Genomic DNA, 16,290 nt, shown 5'->3' with positions numbered 1-16,290 from the left:
CCAGCATCTTCTGCTTCTTGCCCCTACCTGCTGCTCACCAGCCCATCTCTGCACCTACACACCCTAGATCAGTCCTGGGGAACTGCATCTCCACCAGGCATGGATGATCTCTGGCCTCCACACACTGCTCATTTAAAAATGCCACTCACCTCAAATCCCTTAGGGATTCCACACCACCCATTAGCCATTTTGGTGGAAACAGAAGTGTGCAGACCTAAATCCCCCAATCCTCCAAACTCTTCCTATACAAGTAGACCATCTAATCTTATTTCCTGGTCCTATTAAGGGAGCACAAAGCAGATTCCCTAGCAAGGGAACCCACAAGGCCATGGTTTCCACAAACCCAAGTATGCAGCCTCAGCAGAGCCACAAACAGAACTACACCCACCCCGCCCTCTGCACCCTGGGCCAGCAGGTTCAGGCCCCTCACTTACCTGGTCACATCCCTGCCCTCCCAGGCTATAGCTCCTTCTTCAAGTCAAGGCCTCTCACCATGCTCTCTGCAAAATATCCAACCACTCCTTTCTGCAACCCTCACATGCCTTCTGCTATCATGATTCTTGCTTTTTCCTGGTTCCCCTTTCAACCCAACCAGCCAAGCAGTCCTCTACTGCTTCCTGAGTTTTCTCTGAAGCTTTCCATCCACTGACACAGTTCTTAATAGCATTTATAAGCCTGACTCCTACATGGACCCACTTAAGGTAGAAACCAATCACACACCAGGGAAGAATGACATCCAAAACCCATGAACCATTAATGCCTCTTCTGTCCCCTCCCAAACACCCAAGCTCTCCTACTCATGTTTCTTATCCTCTCAAATGGCACCCCAACCCCCCAGCAACCTTCAAACAACCCCCTCCTCAAATTCCCCAACCCCACACAACTGACCAATAACCCACATTTCAGGTTCTCAGCCTTGACGCCTAAAAAAGCCAGTGTGAGAATAAGCATCTGGCAAAGAAAAAGTAGCACTAGATAACCCTCAATGCTTCATAAAACCCATGCACAATCAGATTTACCAAGCAATTACACATTACACACAAATATTCACCACTCTAGAGCCTTTTTCAAATTCCCCACCCACAATAAACCACTCATTTATCACATAAGCACAAGCCCGCAACAGACAAATAACAATTTTGACAGACCCTGTTTACTTCAGGATAAATGATGAGAATGTAATCTAGTAACTTAACTTCTATCAAGGCCAGCAAATTTTTTTCCGTAACAAAGACTAAGTGGGGTTCTAGTAAAACCAAAAAGGAATTCAGGTTTCAAGAGTCTCTTTCAGAGACTGACCAACTATAATACCAAGTATTAACATGAGCACACCAGACTGGCCCTACATGCTCCCACGCCGCCAATACTCTACACCCTGACATCTCTGTGCCATTAAAGGGAAGGACAAACACCACCCCAACATAGCAAGTTTTCACTGAATACTTAATGGAACATGTGAACTTGGGCAGCACTCTAAATCTGTTAAACAGCAAACCAATTTTACAGCACTCCCAGTAAACTTCAAATATATTCCAAACAACCAGATATGTAAAAAGTCTCAGTTTATTAACTCTCTCATGAAAAATCTGCACAATCACCACAGACACAGTCACTGCAGAGTCTTTATTCCTTCTGTGAATTAAAGAAAAAGAAAAATTTAGTTAGCAACTGCCTTTAAAAATTAAAGTTCAAAGTCTTCAACAAACCCCAAAATTAATGACACTCATGCAGAACGAACATTAGTAACCTAGACCATATTAAGTTTGTGTGATCTTAAAACAATGTAAGCATCAAGATATAAAACTCACAAACATTCAAGTTAGGGATGAGACAAAAAACAAGTTTTGACAACAAAACCATGTCACTGCTAGTTTTTAAGGGGCACAACTCTTGAGAGCATTTGTAAATATACTTCTAAATCATTTCACATGCTCTATTTTTAATGACTGTCAACCAAGGAGTCTAGCAATCTAAACGAAAAGCTTGAATTATACCTGTTGTCCAATCTCCAGCTCACTGAATCAGTGGCAGGGAAGGGGGAAAGGAGGAAGAGGGAAAAGAAACATTTCATTAATAGTCCCTTTTCAAACTCCTAAATAATCTGCATGCAATCAGATACCTTAATGACTATTTTGTTCTTTGCAATTGTATAAAGAGCACTCCCTAGACACACTCACTGATTTTATTCCACCCAATTTTGAGAACAGCCTGCCTGATTACTATGGTTCGTAGGCTGCCACTGCCTACTTACACATGAAGGCGCCTCTGCTTTGCTCAGCAACACCGTGCTGGGCACGCTAGCACCATCAACAGACCTGAGAATCATCGCAGACTGAAGTCTAATTTAACCACAAGGGGAGAGCTCTAAATGATCAAGCAAGTCTTTTAAAACCTGTCTCGGTTCAGTACTTTAAAAGCCACCATTCACAATCAACACAAGTAGTGTGAATCAGTATTTAAAAAGGCAGAACTCAGCTGATGTAAAAAAAATTCAATCGCTCTTCAAACATGAGACTATTCCGTAATTTAAAACAACTCTATTATACCCGAAAGGTGCAACTCCAACGTCTGGATTCCAACATCTAAGTTCAAAGGACATTACTATGCCTTTTTTTATTTGAGCCAAAGAATACACGTGCTCATTTATGCATTCCTTTTCCAGCCGCTTTTCAGAGCAGTGCTAGTGAAATGCACTAGTGCAACCTGAAGCAGGAATAGTGATAGCTCAGGTCCCCACAGGGCTAAAGTCTGCACGTCACCGCTGAGCACTAACACACGTGACTCAAAGGCTGAATGAAGAAAACAGCGTGTAAAAAAGTTCTTCAGATCTAGATCAGAACACAAATATTGACTGTTTTTCAACTTCTGGAACTTCTGTCAACAAGTATACTAAGCCTCACAAAGAGGGAGCAGTTATTCTAACTAAGCAGCAAGCAGTTCCTCTGGCAGTCCATTACAACGCCATGGCACCCAGAAGTCAATGGGATTACAGCCCAGAGCAGGCACACCACGTTTACTGCCTGGTCTGGCGGGGAGTCACGGTGAGAGGAAGCATGTCGGTGAGAGGAAGCATGTCAAGCGGTGACCACCACTGTTTCAAAACCTTACTAGTCCCAACCCACTCTCAGCCCACTTTACATGTTACTGGTTTAGGCTGCTCAGATGTGCAAAAGTATTTAAGTACCTGTGGGAAAAGCGTATTTATCAAAGGCTTTGATGTGAATATTCAATTATCTTGGAAATTTTCCAATAAAAAAAAAAGGGCCTCAGGTGGAAAGCTGGAGATCAACTAATAAAAAGCAATGGGACAGTAAAGGAGACAGTAAAAGGCAGCTTTCGGTGTGTGCTCCCGGGACAGAGGCTTTGCCAGATTTTCCGGACCAGTTTATCACCAAAGCTGCCAGAGAATCGACCAATCTCCAGAGTCCCCAAGGGAAAGACTGCTCATGACTGGATGAGTGAATCCTTCCCAAGCCCTGTGTTAAGTAAAGCCATTTCCTGGGTATGTGGTACTCTGGAACACAGCATTTCCCAAGTGCCAGTTAAAAGCGGCTACCTTCCTCCACTGGGGCACTTCACAACTTAACATGCATTTTTGAGTTTCCAAAATAAACGTCATTTAAAGTTTTTCTCCTTTGCCCACAATATACTATTTTAAACCGTAGCAGTAGTGTTATAATAGACTATACTACAAAACTCTCTTCCGAAAGCCAACATGCAAAGCATCAAAGCAAACTTAGTGAAGGTGATGCATCCCCACACCGTGCTCACAATCTCAGTACCTGCTAGACACTTCATTTCTGATGAACAAGAATTCCAAGAAAGTAGAGGAAAAAGGCAAAAAAAAAAAAAAAGTTCACAGAACACTTGATTATTTGTTAATTTAACAACCCAACACCTTAATTCCATTCAACTACTTACAATTAGCTAGCAAAGCTGGTAAAAAGCTCATCATTAAAATCACTTAAGTCCTGACTAACTGGAGAGGAAAGCAATGGAGAACTGTGCTACCTCTCCAGTATGCCAGGAAAACATGGGCCACATTGATTCAGCTGCTTCTTCAATCAGTTGTCAATTTTAAGAAAATAAGTCTTGGGAAACTAGATCCGCTCCCCCTTTAACAATCTTTGTAATTAGCAGTAAAATGAAAACTTTCCTGATAGGACTTGCAAGGCACCCACCAGGATCACTCTACCGATCACTGAACCGATGTGGCCCCATGTTGTGCTAATCTGTGAGCTAACAAGGGGTGGGCAAAGCTACTCTACTGAGGTGTTAAGATACTACATTACGTGGCTTCTCAAAACAGGTTACCTTCTGTAATCCAGAAGAAGTCGGAAAAGAAGAAACATTAAGAAAGGTTATTAAGAAAACAAAACCCCACCTTTCTACAAACTAAAAACCTGGAATTGACATTTCTGTATTTCCCTTGATAAACTATACCTTTTTGCCAGCACCAACATTGGCCTTTGCAGTCCCCCTGACTTTCTTCATTCTGTTCTTGCGTTCCTTTCGCTGTTTTCTCGAGGTCTTTTTCTTCTCATACAGGCCATGCTGAAAAAGAAAGGAATATATATACGTATACACGTAGGTGACTTGCAAACATCAACATCGTTACATACTAATCCTGTAGGGAAAGCGACCAGGCTGGAGCTCAAGAAATACAGCTTCAGAAGTCAAAACTCTTCAAGTACATTTAACAATACTTGTTTGTGCTAGAACAGAAACGGTCATTAAATTGAGATAGCACGAACAGAAAACAGCACAGGAAAAGTGTGCACTCAACGCTCCGTGCATGGTGTTATGGTTCGGAGCCTACAGTTCGCTAGGTCTCCACATTTTCAGGGTCTCTTCCATTTCAACTCCCTGTTTCCTACTCATAGCTGACAGAGGAATCTTTCCCGAGAACTCTACACCCTCCACGGAGACAGCATCCAGCTACTCATCTTCACTCTGCCCACTTCTGCATTTGCTCTTCCTACTGCCTACAGGAATGCTCCCCTATCTCTACAAGGAACTCGGCTTCACTTCACCTCAGCCAGGTCTCCCAGACCACCCAATTAAAAGAGTTCAGGGCTTCCCTGGTGGCGCAGTGGTTGAGAGTCCGCCTGCCGATGCAGGGGACACAGGCTCATGCCCTGGTCCAGGAAGCTCCCACATGCCGCGGAGCGGCTGGGCCCATGAGCCATGGCCGCTGAGCCTGCGCGTCCGGAGCCTGTGCTCCACAACAGGAGAGGCCACAACAGTGAGAGGCCCATGTACCGCAAAAAAAAAAAAAAAAAAGAGTGCAGCATCTATCTACCACATACCTATTCAATGGAAAGATTTTACCTAATAGCAAGGAGGAAAAAAAGTTAAAAGGGGGCAAACACAAGAACTATTTCAAAGTAACAATTCATTTGCTCATTCACAATTTAGTATATAAGCTAGGGAGTTTGCCCAGTCTACTGCTGTACAGTTGAGCCCTGAACAACTGCACAAATATGGGTGCCAACCCTCAACACAGTTGAATATCTGATTATACCTTATAGCTGGCCCTCCACATCCACACCTCCCTTCGCATCTGTGCAGTCAACCAACCTCGGATCGCTGTAATACAGATTTTACTACTGAAAAAAATCTGCGTGTAAGTGGACCTTCATAATTCTAACCCGTGTTGTTCAACGGTCAACTGTAGGTCACTGTGTAGTGCTTGGTACTCAGGAAGTGATCCAAAAGCTTTCATGGCTCCTGGCAACCTATGAAGTTAAGCCCAAACTCAGATGTTTGGGAATAAAGATTTCACTTAATTTGGTGCCAACCTACCTTTCTAAACTCATCCCCCTACCTACTTCCAGTTCCTACCTCTAGGAGCACTGCTTTACCTGCTCTTCTAGACCCAGCTCAAATGTCACCTCCTCAAATCCTGCAGACACCATTCTGAACTCCTGTTCAGAACTATCTGTGCATTTATCAAAGAACCTTTTCTCTCAACCCCTTAAGAGTTCTTTAGTATGTTGTCTCCCTGCAGACTGCTTGCTTTTGCTCACTCCACTGCACGCACAACACAACGTTACTGAAAAAATGTCTTTAGCAGCTGTTGAACAGAGAGGACACCTACTCTTGCAAGCCTGTGTTTGGGCTCATTCTTCTTTGCGTAATCCAAGGAATCGTAAATCATGCCAAAGCCAGTTGTCTTGCCACCACCAAAATGGGTTCGGAATCCGAACACAAAGATGACATCTGGTGTGGTCTTGTACATTTTGGCTAGTTTTTCCCGAATTTCTGTCTTAGGTACTGTTGCCTTCCCAGGATGAAGGACATCGATGACCTAAAAAGATTACCAAGTTTAGTGTTTATTATAATGAAGTACATCTTCGAAACTGAGTAGCCACCAACCTTCGGCGTACCCTTCCTTACCATCTGTTTCCGCTGAAGCAGTCGGTTGGTCATGAACTTCCTCGTGCGGATAGTTACCGTGTCGTTCTGGAAACATAACAACACTCGTTAGTAAAAACTATTCAACCTTTTCTTCACCCGCTGTGATTCTCCAAGAGCTAGGATTGCAATGTCCAAATCAGTAGACCCTGTGGCTATCCATCTGTGGGTAATTAATTAAAAACAAACAACATTTAAAACGCAATTCCTCAGCTGCAGGAACCACATTTCAAATATTCAGGAGTCACACGGGTTAGTGGCAAAAAAGCTTCAATAAAAGAAAAAAAACGCAAATTCCCATCTCCTCCTAACCCACTTAGCACAGTGCCTAACTCACAGGTCACCCCATCACAAAAACAGCATCAAGAAAACACTCAACAGCCACATTCTGAATCTGTCAGGATTTTAAGTCTGGAAACGCCTTACTTCACTTCATTACAGAAATCACTCTGCAGCAAGGTTTCTCAAACCTCTGGTATTTTGGTCCAGCTACTTCTGTGCTGTAGGGACTGTCCAGTGCATTTTAGACTGTGGAGCAGCATCTTTAACCTCTAACCACTTGATGCCGGTAGCACCTGCGCTTCCCAGTTGTGACCAAGAATGTATCCAGATTTTATCAACTGTCCCCTCAGAGGCAAAAAAAACACCCCCAGTTAAAGCCTACTTCTCTGGAGTAAAGCTGTCACTCTATAAATGTTATTGTCACGGCACCCTGTTTATTGCATCCTGCACAGATGTGACAAGCATTGCACCACCTCCTTGTAAACTACCCTTCTTGAATGACCAACGCTACACCCCACAAAAAAAACTGTACCCCCTTCTAAATGGCCCCGTTGCTCTTTTACACTATGAGTGACTACCAAGGAATGTGGGCATTCAGCGTGCTTACACTGACTAAAATAATTCACCAAAAAAAAGAGCTCTCATAGTAGATTGACTAATTTTCGACTGCAGTCTGAAAAACCACACCACACTAAGTTCACTTCAACAATATTCAATTCTTGAAAGTAAGGGTCAAGGGAAAAACAGCTCGCAGATAGAGTGGGGTTAAAAACAGGTGAACCTTCTAATGAGCTAATCATGACATGGCAAGCCTTAAAGTGGCTCCTCTTCCCGGGGCCTGTTTCCCCCCTGTGAAACAAGAGGATCCATTCGGCTGACAATATTCTAGCTTACACGTGGGAACGGTTTCAGTCGTCGCAACACGCCCGGGCACTGCCGACACCCTCTTCTCCTCCTGGGCTGCCTTCACCGGCGAACCGCCTACCCCAAATTAAGCGTTCAAGTGCGATGTGTCTCTCCTCACCCTACCCCACCCCACCCACTAGACTCCACGAAGCCGACAAACGCAGCAGCCGCTCCCGCGGTCCCCATTCCGAGGACTCCGAAGCCCGGCATGTCTGGGTCGACAGCGCAGCCCGGACTCCCCGCCGGCGGCTCCCCGGCCCTCGGCAACCGGCCTCCGTCAGACACGGCCAGGGAAGAGCAATCGGGCTTCGGGCGGCCGTAGTGCTAACGGCGGGACCAGGGGACGGAGGATGGCCCAGATACGCGTTGGATGATCCCTGGATCCGCAAAGACTCACCATAATGGCGGCTGATCTTCAAGCAGCCAGGAAGGAAAAGAGAACTATCTTCCGCCGGCCAATCATATCAACGCTCACGGAAGGACCCCGGGAGACGCCGGCGTGGGGGCGTGGCCAGGCCGCGAGGCCGACCGCGCTAATGCCTGATTGAAAGTGTATAAGACCTGGTTTCTTCGCTCTTTCGCCACACCCCCGGAACGTGAACGGCCAATCCGGGGGGGGGAACAGTTTGGGCCGACCAGGTTTACGCAAGCACGTGTTCCACTTCAATTCATTATCTTGAACCGTCTCTACTTAAAATTCCGGTAAACCGGATTAAAGTTAATTCCCCTCCAACCGCGTCAGAGGTTGGAGGTCCTCTCGACCAGCCTCCTCATTTTACTGCTAGGGAAACTACAGAAACCCGGACTCAAACTTTTATTTCAAGTACGCAAAACTGACCGTTTTAATTTATTGCTATTTAATTAATTTATTTTTTCTGAGCTTAGAGAATCTGATTTTCTAATTAAAAATAAAAAATTCTTTAATTTATCTTTTTCTGAAAAATCTTAATCCCCACAAAAGTGAGCTTTTAATAAGTATCTGCTTGATAGAGAAATTTGTTAGTTTACAGTGAGACATACGTGTAACAATAAAGAACATAAGCATGCAGGTTCAGAGACCGACAAATCAGGTTGCAGGCTTTTGAGAGCGCTGCTATGTGTCTGTTACTTTCTGAGTACTTTTACCCTTATTTTGCCATTTAACCTGCCCACCAACTCTAAGAATTAGGGTACATATTACTTATCCCTTTTATAGATGGGGAAACTATGACAGCACGAGGTTAAGGAACTTTCCCAAGGTCGCTCAACTTTTAAGCAGTAGTGCCTAAACACCCATGGATACTGTGGTTCCAGAATCTTTGTTTTTAACTTCTAGATAATGAAAATCACTCACCAAATCTTCAAAGATATATTAACTGCTGAAATAGGAAAATCTGGTTTGCTTTGCTTTCTGTCTGTGACATATGTTTTACTAGTGGGGATCCATAAAGTCTGAAGACAGCATCCCTTAAAATTCAAAAGTGTTGAACCACTTTATTGGTTTCTGTTTAGAATTTCTCACAAATAGTAAAGAAGTAAGTTTCAGGTTCTGTAGCCCTGAGTCCTATGGTGGAATGGTTTTCTCTCTAGTATCATGCGCTAAGATGTCACACTAGGATCACCTCCCACAGGGTGTGAGGTGTGAGATAAGAAATTTATTTCCTCAGTACATGAATAATCGCTTCCTATTCTCCCTTCATCTTGTTTCCCTAGCTCAGCATGGCTCACTTTTCACACTAAACTCACAGATTTTCATCTTCTGTTTTTGTAATCAATAATATAAGTTTAATTCTTCTTCTTTTTCAAAATAACTTTGTGAACTGGAGGTGCATGCATGGCTGTGTTTTCTGCCCTGTTTACTTTCTTTCTAGATAATCTAGATGAAGTCCTCTGTTCCTTGGGCAGGTTCATTTTAGCCTCCACCTTTCCTTAAATAATTAGAGGCTCTTAATTAAGATGGTATTGATGTTGGTAAGACGATTTTCCATTGTATGCAATTTTTGGCTCTCTGGTTTTCTAAAAGTTTTGAGGCAGGGGGTTGTAGTTTCTTTGCAGGTGTCAGGTGACAAGAAGAAATGGACCGGAAACGGGACTTTGAAAAAACCATGAAGGTTTCGGTACAGTTTCAAGGAGGTGCCGCCAGATGGCAGTGTAGAGAGAAGGCGAAAAGCGGCGTGTTCGGAGCCTCTCTTAACAGACAGAAGCGCCGGCGAGTAGCGGAAGTGGAGGCGGGCACGTGGGGCGAGCTACGGTGGCCGAAAAAATGCCGGGGATGTGTTAGCAACCAGTCAAGAATTAGTCCCGGGCGGGTGCTGTGAGCATCGTATTTCTAATCTAGCTCAAAGAGTCTCGAGGAGGGAGCCCCGGCAGCCGTCACCATGGTGAAGGAGCAGTTCCGGGAGACGGATGTGGCCAAGAAAATGTAAGATGGAGCAAAACTCCCCGAAGAGCAGAGAAATTAGGGGCAGAGGGGTCCGAGGTCAGGGAAGGGTCAGAGGTGAGGTCGGTTGGAAGGGAAGGGCCAGGAATCAGTGGGAGGTGTGGGCACAGCTCAGGAGTATCAGGTTAGATTAATGGATATTGATCGGGCAGAGGGTTTTCACGACCTGGGGAACCCAGGCCAGGGGTGGTTCCTTGGGCGGAGAAGGGGGAATGTGGTGGGAACCTGGGGGATGTGGTGGGAACTTTGGCCATCCGTGCACCATGGGCCGAAGCTCGAGTTCTCCTGAGGTGAGACGATGACGCCTTTCAGCGAATCTTTGGTCATTGAATGGGAGCAACCTGGGGCGGGGACTCATTTTGCTGCAGAGCACATGACACGGAGGTAGTATTTGCTGACCAAAAGAACGGAGTTGCCAGCTAGAAAGCTGTATCACAGGCAGATGGATAGCAGTCTCAGAAGTGAGGCTGTTATTCTGGACCTTCTTCAGAGCTCATTTAGTAGGCCACGACCTCTCCTTAGACCTTCCAGCAGAGAAACAAATCAGTCATTCTTGAAGCTGCTTAGTGAGGAGGGTACTGTGTTCTGGCCCCGAGGACAGACATGAAGATATGACATGAGTAAGACCTTACTGCCTAGTCTAGCTGGAGAAGGTAGACAAGTCAACGTTGGATAGGACAAGTGCGAGGACAAGGGTAGGCATAGGGGGTTCTGACAGCACAGGTGGGCAAGGGGTTCAGGCAGAACAGCCTTCTTCCAGGAGCTTACAGGAGGGAGAAAGTATAGTGATGAGAAGGAAGCAGATTTGAAGCTTTGTTTCAGAGCCATCTTGCAGGCAGTGAGGAATCTTTTTTTTTTTCTTTAATTGAAGTATAGTTGATTTACAATGTTGTGTTAGTTTCAGGTGTACAGCACAGTGATTCAATTATATATATATATTCTCTTTTAGATTCTTTTCCCTTATTGGCTATTACAAAATGTTGAGAATAGTTCCCTGTGCTATACAGTAGGTTCTTGTTGGTTATCTATTTTATATATAGAATGTGTATACTTTAATCTCAAACTCCTAATTTATCCCTTCCCTCCCCCCTTTCCCTTTGGGAACCATAAGTTTGTTTTCCATGTCTGTGGGTCTATTTCTGTTTTGTTTTTTAAATATATTTATTTATTTATTTATTTTTGGCTGCATTGGGTCTTTGTTGCTGCACGAGGGCTTTCTCTAGTTGCGTCCAGCAGGGGCTACTCTGTTGCGGTGCACGGGCTTCTCATGTTGCGGAGCACGGGCTCAAGGTGCACAAGCTTCAGTAGTTGCAGCACGAGGGCTCAGTAGTTGTGGCTCACGGGCTCTAGGCGCGCGGGCTTCAGTAGTTGTGGCTCGCGGGCTCTGGAGCACAGGCTCAGTAGTTGTGGCGCACGGGCTTAGTTGCTCCACGGCATGTGGGATCTTCCCGGGCCAGGGCTCAAACCTGTGTCCCCTGCATTGGCAGGTGGATTCTTAACCAATGCCCCACCAGGAAAGTCCTATTTCTATTTGGTAAATAAGTTTATTTGTATCTTTTTTTTCCCCCACATATAAGCAGTATCATGTGATATTTGTCTTTCTCTGTCTGGCTTACTTCACTTAGGATAATATCTAGATCCATCCGTGTTGCTGCAAATGGCATTATTTCTTTCTTTTTTATGGCTAGTATTTCACTGTGTGGGTGTGTTTGTGTATATATATATATATATATATATATATATATATATGCATATATCTGTATATATCTACAGCACATCTTTATCCTTCATCTGTTGATGGACATTTAGGTTGCTTCTATGTCTTGGCTGTTGTAAATAGTGCTGCAATGAACATTGGGGTGCATGTAGCTTTTCAAGTTATAGTTTTCTCCGGATATATGCCCAGGAGTGGGATGGCAGGATCATATGTAGCTCTATTTTTACTTTTTAAAGGAACCTCCATACTGTTCTCTATAGTGGCTGTACCAATTTACGTTCCCACCAACAGTGTAGGAGGGTTCCTTTTTCTCCACACCCTCTCCGGCATTTATTATTTGTAGACTTTTTGATGATGGCCATTCTCTCAGTTTGAGGGGTGTGAAATTGACAGGATTGGTAGGGATGGGTAAGGGAGAAATGAGATTGACACACAGAATTTCTTGGTTGGGCAATCTTACAGCTGGCTCCCTCTTATTCAGAATTCAGCGGAAATGTCAATTTTCCAGACTTTCTGGCCACACGACATGGTCTCCTCAGACTCTCCTCTACCGCTTCACGTCATTTTCCTTGCCTGCATCTATTCAGTTTTGTGTATCTATTTGTTTATTCTCCTTCTTGCCCTCCCTGAAATTGAGCCCCATGTTGGCAGGGAATTCCCTGTCTTATCTAATCTGTATCCTCAGCCCCTGAGGATGGTGCCTGGCACATCATACGTAAACCCCCAGTTTTTTTTGGAAAATGAACAAGGAACAGATTTGGGCGAGAAAGTTCCGGGCTTTGTTTTAGATGTGCTGAGTTTGAGGTGCCTGTTAACTGTCCAGAAGAAGTATCTGTATGGTCTCCAGCTGAGCGGAGATAGCTGGCCTGCAGATAGAGATTAGACAGACACCACTCAGAAAGAATGTGTAGAATGAAAAAAGTTTGAGGGTTGTAACCCTAGGTAGGGAGAGATGCCAATATTCAAGAGAAGGCAGTAGAAGAGACCACAAAAGAAACTTAAGAGGGAACGAGTCAGCAGGATGAAGTGACATTTAATAATGAGAGAGCAGAGCCTATAGGGAGTTGGAAGGGTAAGGTTGCTTATGGTGGGTCATATGCATAAATGCTATTTTTGGTAAGTGGTTTTGATGTAACTGTTCCCCTATCTCTTTCCATTCCAGAAGCCACATCTGTTTTGGAATGAAGTCAGCTGAGGAGATGCGCCAGCAGGCTCACATCCAGGTTGTGAGTAAGAACCTGTATAGCCAGGACAACAACCATGCCCCACTGCTATATGGGGTGCTTGACCACAGGATGGTAAGACCCCTGCCCTTCCTGGTTCCATGTGTTTTGACTTGCTGATGAAACTGGTGACTTACCAAAGAGGAAGAAGCAAGGGCTTCCTTCCACCTCCCCCATTCGCCTGCGCCTCTCAGGGACTCCAGCCTCCTTTGGTCAGGCGGATGTGAATACCCTGCAGTTTCCCAGGTGATTGTGACTCTGAGTCCCCTGGTCACCTGTGAGGACTGGTCCCACTTTCCTGTCCACTGGTCTCCATTGATTATGGTGTGCTTTTATCCACAGGGTACGAGTGAGAAGGACCGTCCTTGTGAAACCTGTGGGAAGAACTTGGCTGACTGTCTGGGCCACTATGGGTACATTGACTTGGAATTGCCATGTTTTCATGTGGGGTACTTCCGAGCAGTCATAGGCATCTTACAGGTAAGCATGTATGTGTTCATCTCCAAGGTATAAACCTGGGAGTTATTGATCTAGGGACATTAGAGTGAGCTTGGGAATGATGAGTGGTGGGAGATACATGTAGAGAACATTTTTATACTAAAAACAATATTTCATCTTGTAATAAGTTAAATTGCTTAAAAATTCTTTTTCCTTGGTTTTCCTTGAGTAGGTGGTAGATAGGCATTGTAAAAAATATTAGTAATTCAAGCAGTACAGAACAGCACAAAAAAGAAAAAATAGTTAACAAAAACGCCACCAGCTGGCTCTGACTATGGCCAGCATTCTGGTGAACATGGGCTGCCTTTGCGTGTCTTCATGTAGATCTGTACATTGTAGCTAAGTGTCCTGGGCAAGGGGGGGTCGTGGCTTTTTTAAAAAAGAAGAGACTTAGAAAAAAATCTATTACTGGCCAAAGCTCAGGAGATCATATCAAAAAAGTTTGTTTTAAAGGAATTGAAAGAAAAGACTTTGTCATCCTCTCTTAGCCTTTTACCTGTTTTGTTTAATTTTAAAAAGATGATCTGTAAAACCTGCTGCCACATCATGCTGTCCCAGGAGGAGAAGAAGCAATTTCTGGATTATCTGAAGAGGCCCGGCCTGACTTACCTCCAGAAGCGAGGGCTGAAGAAGAAAATCTCTGATAAATGCCGGAAGAAGAACACGTGCCATCATTGTGGCGCCTTTAATGGTGAGTGGATGCACCTCTCATCTTTCATTGTGGTGGCAGTTTCTGTAACTGCATTTCCTAGACCGCAGCCTCAGGCCAGCCTAACCAAGAACCTGATTTTTCCAACCGTGGTAAAATAAATTAACTCTTACAGGTACTGTAAAGAAATGTGGGTTACTGAAGATAATCCATGAGAAATACAAGACCAACAAGAAAGTGGTGGATCCTATCGTGTCAAATTTCCTTCAGTCCTTCGAAACCGCCATCGAGCATAACAAAGAAGTAGAGCCTCTACTGGGGAGGGCACAGGTGAGCCTGGAATGCAAGCCTGCCTCCCTCTGCATGGAATGTCCTCTCCCTCCCCCTCTGGGTACACAGCTTCCTCCAGAATGAGAGGTCCCCCGGAGCTAGATCTCCGGGAGTACTCCACATGACAGGCATCCATCTGGCACTAAGTTCAATGTGCGTCAGCCTCGTAACTAACACGTTTTTAATTGTACGGATAACACGCGTTACAATTTCATTGTAGAAGATTGTAAAATTACAGCTGTGTAGGGCATACACTGAGCGATCCTGTTTCTCACATGCAAAATGACATAGAAGAATTTGTAGGTACTTTACCTGGCACAAACTTAATTAGTAGAATTTTATGAAGTGTCTTGTTCTGAGTTTGATTAGCACTTAAGTCTCTTGGTACCTTCTAGAATTGATAGTATACCAAACTAAGAAATTAGTTGAGTGGCTGCTGAGTACCAAACTGTGAGACCTGCGGGGGAGTGTCAGGAACTGCAAGGCAGTGGGTCTGTGCTCAGGGATCCCACGGTTCAGATGTGTCGTAGGTCACTAATCTGTGAAAACATAGCCAGTACCATGGGGCACAGTGCCAACTGTCACAGGAATGGCAAGGACAGTGAGTTCAGTGGGAAATCTGGAGGAATATGTCACTTTGGACTTGGTTAGGGGGGACTGTGAAGAAAGGTGTGGTTTGTTCTGGTCCTTAAACTTGAGTAGGGTTTAGAGAGTCAAGGGCAACGAGCTCAGCACGTCCAGGTGGCAGCGTTCAGCCTTGTTCTGACGCTGAGGTTCTGTTTGAAAGTCCTGACGGCGCTACTAAAAGCCCCTTGCATGTAGTGACTGCTTTTGCCTTCCAGCACTGTTCCAAGTTCTTTCTGTGGATTGCCTTGTATTTAATCCTCACAGCAACCATGCGGCAGCGTCGCCCAAGATAACAGTGAGCGGTGGAGGGAGAGTCCTAGCCAAGGCCATCGGAGCATAGCCTGTGCTGTAGGAAGGACGAACAGCTGAGTCTGCCTTCCAGAGGGCATCCCACTCTCGGGGAATGTGGAGCCATTGAGATTTTGAGCAGAGAAGGGACATGAATTAATAATGAAATTTTAGACGAGCCTGACTGCTCATCAGAAGACACCATTACAAAAATGAAAAAGCAGGTCACACAGTGGGAGCAAATAGTCACACTTCATTTGTCTGTTAAAGGACTCTCATGTCCAGAATATAGGACATAGTTCTTATAAATCAGTAAGGGGGGGAACCCGAATTTTTTTTTTTTTAATTTAATTTATTTATTTTTGGCTGCGCCACACAGCCTACAGGATCTTAGTTCCCTGACCAGGGATTGAACCCGTTCCTCCTGCAGTGGGAGGGCGGAGTCTTAACCACTGGACCGCCAGGGAAGTCCCAGAAAACCCCGATTTTTGAAAGCAGAAGCAAGACTTGAATTGGCACTTCACAAGAGGTTATATTCAAATGGCCAATCAGTAGATGAAAAGTTCAATGTTGTCACTCATCAGGGAAATACTAATTAAAACTACACACACACATACCCTCTCAGCAAAATTGAAATGTAAAACAACTGAAAACCGAGTGCTGGCAAGGATCTGAAGCAGCTGGCCCTCCTACGTTGATGGTGGCCGTGTGAAACATTTCCACCACTCCAAACAACAGTTTGGCAATTCCTTATAAAATAAGACCCACACTCACCCCGTGATCCAGCAGCTTTACTCTTAGGTGTATACCCAAGAGAGACGAGTACATATGTCCACAGAAATATTTGTACAAGTATGTTCATTACAGCTTTATTGATAAAAGCCAGAATTCGAAACAGCCCGGATGCCTGTCAACAGGAGAATGTAGAAATTGT

The 16,290-nt window shown here is 44.6% G+C and overlaps 2 protein-coding genes across 7 annotated transcripts in view; one reads left to right on the top strand and one right to left on the bottom strand.

Annotated features, from left to right (window-relative positions):
• Window positions 1–1,545: 1,545 nt before the first annotated feature.
• RPS24 (ribosomal protein S24) lies at window positions 1,546–8,147 on the bottom strand. Of its 4 annotated transcripts, XM_029245555.1 has the most exons (7): window positions 8,003–8,147; window positions 6,400–6,465; window positions 6,101–6,310; window positions 4,444–4,554; window positions 4,315–4,317; window positions 1,995–2,016; window positions 1,546–1,632 (listed from the first exon to the last, which is right to left on the bottom strand). In XM_029245555.1, the coding sequence occupies exons 1-6, from the start codon at window positions 8,003–8,005 to the stop codon at window positions 2,014–2,016; spliced, it is 396 nt and encodes a 131-aa protein (XP_029101388.1). In that variant the 5' UTR covers window positions 8,006–8,147; the 3' UTR covers window positions 1,546–1,632; window positions 1,995–2,013. The 4 variants fall into 4 exon arrangements, with proteins under 4 accessions (XP_029101388.1, XP_029101389.1, XP_029101387.1 ...); XM_029245556.1 differs by lacking the exon at window positions 4,315–4,317; XM_029245554.1 differs by lacking the exons at window positions 1,995–2,016; window positions 4,315–4,317.
• A 1,680-nt stretch (window positions 8,148–9,827) lies between these two features.
• POLR3A (RNA polymerase III subunit A) overlaps window positions 9,828–16,290 on the top strand; it is a 58,607-nt gene continuing 52,144 nt past the window's right edge. For 2 of the 3 annotated variants that reach the window (XM_029200936.1, XM_029200935.1), the window contains exons 1-5: window positions 9,828–10,006; window positions 12,904–13,039; window positions 13,307–13,444; window positions 13,982–14,153; window positions 14,287–14,441. In XM_029200936.1, the coding sequence (XP_029056769.1) occupies window positions 9,963–10,006; window positions 12,904–13,039; window positions 13,307–13,444; window positions 13,982–14,153; window positions 14,287–14,441 (645 nt within the window). In that variant the 5' untranslated portion in view covers window positions 9,828–9,962. Of the gene's footprint in view, window positions 10,007–12,903; window positions 13,211–13,306; window positions 13,445–13,981; window positions 14,154–14,286; window positions 14,442–16,290 lie in introns of those variants that run through there. The other variant, XM_029200937.1, reaches the window with a different exon arrangement.

The sequence above is a fragment of the Monodon monoceros genome, unplaced genomic scaffold (assembly GCF_005190385.1).
Source record: "Monodon monoceros isolate NGI ecotype Baffin Bay Population unplaced genomic scaffold, NGI_Narwhal_1 Super_Scaffold_4, whole genome shotgun sequence".
In the NCBI taxonomy this organism is placed as follows: Eukaryota; Metazoa; Chordata; class Mammalia; order Artiodactyla; family Monodontidae; genus Monodon; species Monodon monoceros.
Note: the sequence above shows the minus strand (reverse complement) of the source record. Positions and strands in the feature narration are given on the sequence as shown.